Source organism: Phalacrocorax aristotelis, chromosome 4 (assembly GCF_949628215.1).
Source record: "Phalacrocorax aristotelis chromosome 4, bGulAri2.1, whole genome shotgun sequence".
Classification (NCBI taxonomy): Eukaryota; Metazoa; Chordata; class Aves; order Suliformes; family Phalacrocoracidae; genus Phalacrocorax; species Phalacrocorax aristotelis.
In genome coordinates, this window is record NC_134279.1 from 64186523 (window position 1) to 64192522 (window position 6000).

General features: G+C 42.7%; 1 protein-coding gene across 1 annotated transcript in view; it reads left to right on the forward strand.

The window, feature by feature from the left end:
• DHX15 (DEAH-box helicase 15) overlaps nucleotides 1-3476 on the forward strand; it is a 49184-nt gene extending 45708 nt beyond the window's left edge. The window contains exons 13-14 of the mRNA XM_075091754.1: nucleotides 1525-1694; nucleotides 2911-3476. Of these exons, the coding sequence (XP_074947855.1) occupies nucleotides 1525-1694; nucleotides 2911-3028 (288 nt within the window). The 3' untranslated portion in view covers nucleotides 3029-3476. The remainder of the gene's footprint in view (nucleotides 1-1524; nucleotides 1695-2910) is intronic.
• The last annotated feature ends 2524 nt before the right edge of the window (nucleotides 3477-6000 follow it).

A 6000-nucleotide genomic window follows, 5' to 3' on the forward strand; every position in this document is an offset into this window, starting at 1 on the left:
GATAGCACCCAAATATTGTATGCATGCTTTACTTTTGATCTGAAAAATGAAATTGTTTAAAAAAAAAAAAAAAAGGGGCATAATCCCACAGCAACATATGTGCTGCGGTTGTGCTAGATCTGTGACAGGTGAGTTTCTGGTCTAGGCTGGTTTGCAGCTATACTGCTATTTAATTTTGCAAATGTTGGATTGAGTTGGATGAAATTAAGCCTAAATTATTACAGACAGTGCACTGTTAATCTCTGTTAAAAGAACCTCTGTTGGCTCCCCAGACTTGAAATAAAGTAGCAGTGTAATCTCTCAAATCTTGGGTGATTTTATTATATTATATTATATGACACATAATGTCATATTAATGTTATAAAATAAGAGAGAAGCACACTACTCAATAAGTAATCTGTTTCTAAGGAGATATTCTGACTTTTGAGGTAGCTGTTGCTTTAGAAATCCTGGGATTTTAATCTAATAGATGGAATTTACCTTTGACTAGGCAGAAAAAAAGATGCGCTATACCTAGAATTAAGAAAATGAGGAAGTACACAGTCTGTTAGAGGAAAGCAGCTAACGATCTAATTAAAAACGTGTCTTTCAGAGATATTTCAGCCATTGTCCGTCCTGCTTAATCTTTTTATAGTATTTTTGTGTGTGTATGTAATAAGATAAGTACTGAGGTCATCTTGAATTACCATTATCAAAAGGTTAATTTTAGTTACTTGTTCTGTTAGATTATCTGTTCTTACAGAGGATATCCCTCTAAGGATAACTGTCTGCTTTACCAAGTCTTACTGAGCTAGGTATCTGAGCATCTCGGCAAGGTAGACATTATTCCCTTTCATGGAGCAAGAAGGTTGGTCAGAGAGAGGTTAATTGATTTTTCACCAAGGTCGCAGCAGAACCAAGGTGTTGCTGAACCTACATTTTCCGGCTCTGAAGCTCATGCTGTAACAAGACTGTTCCTACTTCTGACATACTAAACTCCCCCTTCTTACTGGACTGACACATTTTTTTCAGGCCTAGTGTGTGAGAGGACTTGCAGAATAATACGTGCATCAGTAAAATCACTGCTGAAACACTGCGCTAATGCAAACTCGAAAGGAAACATTATTGAAAGGATAATGTTGCGGCTTACCGGTCCTACAGTAGCTCCTGCAATGACGTGCTTGAGGCAGAGGAGTCTGTAGTAGATCACAGCTGGCTTTGTGTGATGTTACAAACCCATACAGTATTCCCTGCCAATGCATTTGTTTGCTGCTGTTCTAATAATGATCCTTCTCTTTGGGTGATAACTACTTTTGTATGTTGCTTGAATTGTATGTTACAATATGCATGTACTATGGCAGTTAGCAAAATGTCTGTGTCTTGATTGTCTATTAAAAAGCCTGAACAGCTGAAGTGGTCAAGTAATGCGCCAAGTTCAGATAAGGTGTGAGAGTTGGTGTTACGTTTTGTATAGAACACTTAACAGCTTGAAATCACTTCATTGTAAAATTGCCTGTGGTAATGAAAGAATGTCTTCTTATTTAGGTGGCACATTTGGAACGAACAGGGCATTACTTAACAGTAAAAGATAACCAGGTGGTGCAGTTGCATCCTTCCACTGTTCTTGATCATAAACCAGAATGGGTGCTGTATAATGAGTTTGTCCTTACCACAAAGAATTACATCCGGACATGTACAGACATCAAGCCAGAATGGTAAGCCAAAAGTCTTCAAACAGTCGTGATCTACTGTAAAGCTCTTGTTTTTCTTTTTCCTTTCTTAAACTCGGGTAATTCCTTCCACTTCTCATGAAGCTAATATTGTTAAAATGGTTTGGGGAATGGCAACGGCATGGACTTGAGCTCTTGCAGATCACTAAAAGTTTTCTTTGTGGATACTTGTTTGTCTTTGTGGGAGTTGTGTGTGAAGCTTGGATGCCTGGGCTCTGTGCGCAGAGATATACTTGATGTAAACCCAGGTACTTTAGTAAGCCTGTTGGGAAGGAGCTCTTGGAGGTGCTAGGTTTGGGGATGTGCCCTAGCACCTGCTTGGGTACCGAAGTTGAGATGGTGGTAGATGCCTCTGTTCTCAAGACCTAGGGCCTCTCTTGGCGGTAGGTGTCTGTAATTTTTCCAGAAGGATCTGAACAGGAGTCAATGCTTCAATATATGAAGGAAAGAGATGGTAATATTGGTACAACCTGCCTCCTCATGATACCTGTTAGTCAATAGGGTGCCTACTGAGGAAGTCAGAGGCCTGATCCTCTGCAGACATGTGGAGATCAGCGTTATCTTGCCCATTTTTAAACGGCCAAGTTGTAAGCTTTGGGGACGTGGGAGGCTCTTCAACTGTTATTGAAACTGTGCTGCAGTTCAGACAAAGTGTAAAGATTGGTAAGCTGGAAAACATAGCGTATGCAGATTATATATATTCTGTAGTATTTTAATGGAAAATGTGTTTGAATCTGCCCTCTCGAAATCTTTTTCTGACCAAGTACTGTATAGCCTACAGCAGAGTCCTGTGGTCTTGGTTGCATTTCTAAGCGTAAAACGGCTAAGGCTGAGCTGTCCTCTTGCACAAAGGGATGCGCAGGGGGACCTCTGTGGCTTGTGGGCTCTGACATTAGGCAGCGGCTGTGACTGTGTGGGCTCCTGTGGCGTGTGCTGAAGCTGCAGCATGGGTCTGTAAGGATTGTCTGGCTGAACAGGAGTGTCTCGCTGGACTCCAGGGCCTGCTTTTGGCTTTGGACCTGGGCACCTGCACAGCCTGGGAACGAGATGTCAATGTGTGCGCATGTGTGTGATCTTCCATTAACCTTGGAATCGCAGAATGAGCAGAAATGGATAACCTTTGTTTCCCTCGGCTGTAGAATTTCTGTAGGATGCATCTTAAGGTTCGCGTGTTAGTAACAAACTTTTCCTTTTTTGACAGGCTGGTGAAAATTGCCCCTCAATATTATGACATGAGCAATTTTCCACAGTGTGAAGCAAAGAGACAGTTGGATCGCATCATTGCCAAACTTCAGTCCAAGGAGTACTCGCAGTACTGAATTTATGCTTTGAACTGAAGTTATTCAGAGGACAGCTTTAAGAGATGAGAGGATTCAAAGTTCAAGTTGTGCTCTTCACTTTGGTTCAATAATGGCCTTTATTTGAAAGCTTTTTAATTTTTCTTTACAGTAAATATTCCATTCTGATTTCATAAATTAAACATTTATGCCTCCCTTTTGTGTTGACACTGTAGCTCATACTGGAAAAGCTGATCAATGTTTTGCAGTTTATTGAAAGTAGTTCTATATATAACAATGTTATAAGCATTTCTTTAGAAATGGTTGAAAATGCTTCTAAAAATGTGATTATCGACCATGGTATGCATGATCGTTGTAATTGTTGACATTCCTTTTAGAAGTTGTGAAATGTTACAACTTGTGCTTATGTAGACACAATCTTCAGCTTCAGTACAAAGGTACTGACTTCAATAAAGTCTATTTATACTAATTTTTTGCCACAGTATGTCAGTATTTCTGTTTTAATCAAAATGTGAGAAGCCAGTTAGTCTCCCGTTAAACTGCTGTTTTATAGATATGGCAGTAGTTTAGTTTAATATTTTAATATCAAAAGTTCAGATGCTTAAGCCACTGCAGGTATGGTGACATCAGTGATACATACAATGTTGATCCCTTGCAAACTTGTTTAAATTATGCAAGAAGTTGTTTGAAAAATGAAATGCATTCAGAATTTCTTGGAGACCTTTTTTCAGACATATGCCTGGATATTTCTTGGACCAAACTGTAGTGACAAGTCCTGTAAAGTGAAGTGTCTGTGGCCAGTTAGAGATTATTCTGCTGGGTGATTGTTCAGGTACAGCTTAAGATCAACACAAATAATACTTCAGTGACACTGTAGGTCAAATTACATTGCACGATTGTAATCTTGTGGTGATTTTTAGTGAAATACAACTTGACAGCATTTTCAATTTGGGAAAGCTAATCCCATGTGGAATTTATGCTAAGATTTGACCAGAGGGCTGGAGCACCTCTCCTATGAGGACAGGCTGAGAGAGTTGGGGTTGGTCAGCCTGGAGAAAAGAAGGCTCCAGGGAGACCTTATTGCAGCCTTCCAGTACCAGAAGGTGCATGAAAGCTGGAGAGGGGCTTTTTACAAGGCCATGTAGTGACAGGACAAGGGGTGATGGCTTTAAACTGAAAGAGGGTAGATTCAGATGAGATACAAGGAAGAAATTCTGCACTCTGAGGGTGGTGAGGCACTGCAACAGGTTGCCCAGGGAAGTTGTGGATGCCCCATCTGTGGCAGTGTTCAAGGCCAGGTTGGATGGGGCTTTGAGCCACCTGGTCAGGTGGAAGGTGTCCCTGCCCCCATGGTGGGGAGGGGTTGGCGAAGATGGCCTTTAAGGTCTCTTCAAGCCCAAACTGTTCTGTGAGTCTGATTTCACATCTTTGGTCAGATTTCAGTTTTTCCGCTCCCTAGAATACACAGAGATTTAGTCCTTGTGGCAAAGAGGAGCTGGAGCAGCTCTTGCTGAAACGGGTTCCCCTAGAATGGGAACTGTGTGCTGTCACGCTGTAAGGCTGAACCAAAACCAGGTTATGTTTGGAGTGCTGGCAGCTAACCTCAGTTACAAGACTAATCTTAAGCACTGATGTTTGGGGTATCCTATATAAATTGTAGCAGTTGGCTATAAAATTACTTGGAATCAAGAAACTTGAGGTTTCTCTTCTAGTTACAACTTCTTTTCTAAAATGCTGTTTGTATGAGGGGGAGTAGAGTTCTGAAAACAACTTTTTTGGTTAGTAATGAAAACAGTATTGTGAAAGAACCACATGTGAGGATGAAAGTTTGGGTGAATTTATAGTACCCAGTGGGACTCATGAGTCTGCCCAAAGTTTGACAAGCGAGGGAGTGGGGCGTCTGCCTGTCCTCAGGCATTGCAGGATGGCTCTGGGCTTTGCTGCCCTGGGATGTCTTCAGTCGGAAGGAGGGAGGTCAACTCTTCATAAAATGTTGAACTGAATTAAGTTTTCTGACTGTAGTTACAAGAGTTTCTTTAAAATGTGGGGATCCTGAGTTTAAATGGTTTGATTTCAGACTGGTATTCTTAAACGTACAAATGTTTGTTTTACAAGCTCCTGCTGTAGGGTAACTGGGGTTCAGGATGTGGGGTGTCATGATGGCTTGCTTGTCGCCCTTCGGGGGGTGGGGGAGCTGCTTTGTGGAATGCTGAGAAACGGCTGCTTCCCAGGTAAGAATTCTTCTAGCGTTGGTGTGCAGCCTTCAGCTAATTGGTGTAGAACCACCTTCTGTGTGACTTTTCCCAGGTATGGCAAGGTCCATGAACACAGCCAGTTCTCAGCATGAAACCCCTTGAGGACACCACAACCAGCTGGCAGGAGCTGCAGTAGCTGGTACTTGCAAACGTGGGAGCAGATGGCTACGGCTGTGAGTGGAGCTTGACACGGGGGAGACTTTGGCCTGGTTTGTTTTTTTTTTTTCTTTTAATTGTCATACCCACAAACTCAGCCTGGGCCTTGACGGCCAGCCTGGGATCTTTCATCCTCCTCTGTCTTTGCTACCAGGAATGCAAATACTCCAGGCCAAATTGATGTCCTCTGGCAGCTGTGTAACCCTCCCATCTTCCAATTAAGTCTGACACCTGTGCAGTCCACCTAAAGGCACTGGGAGCACTCCTGTCACCAACTTAATTGGAAGGCTGTCTGGTGTCCCAGCTGTCAGCAGGGACAGAGCAGGCCAGGTGCCCTCTCCCCTCTTGGCTGTGGGAGTGTGAGCTGTGGGAAGCAGCTTGGCTCCTGGGATCCCACTGGGATCTGGGAGCGAGCACATCGAGGAGGTACTGAAGCTCGAGTGTCTTGGGAACCGAGTGGATTTGATGCTTGTGTGACATTTGTCTGTCACTGCAGTTCCCTGGAAAATACTTTTCTGGCAGAAGAACTGACAAGCAAAGTGCTTGCAATGCTTTAGGACTGAAGCATTTCCTCATACAGGG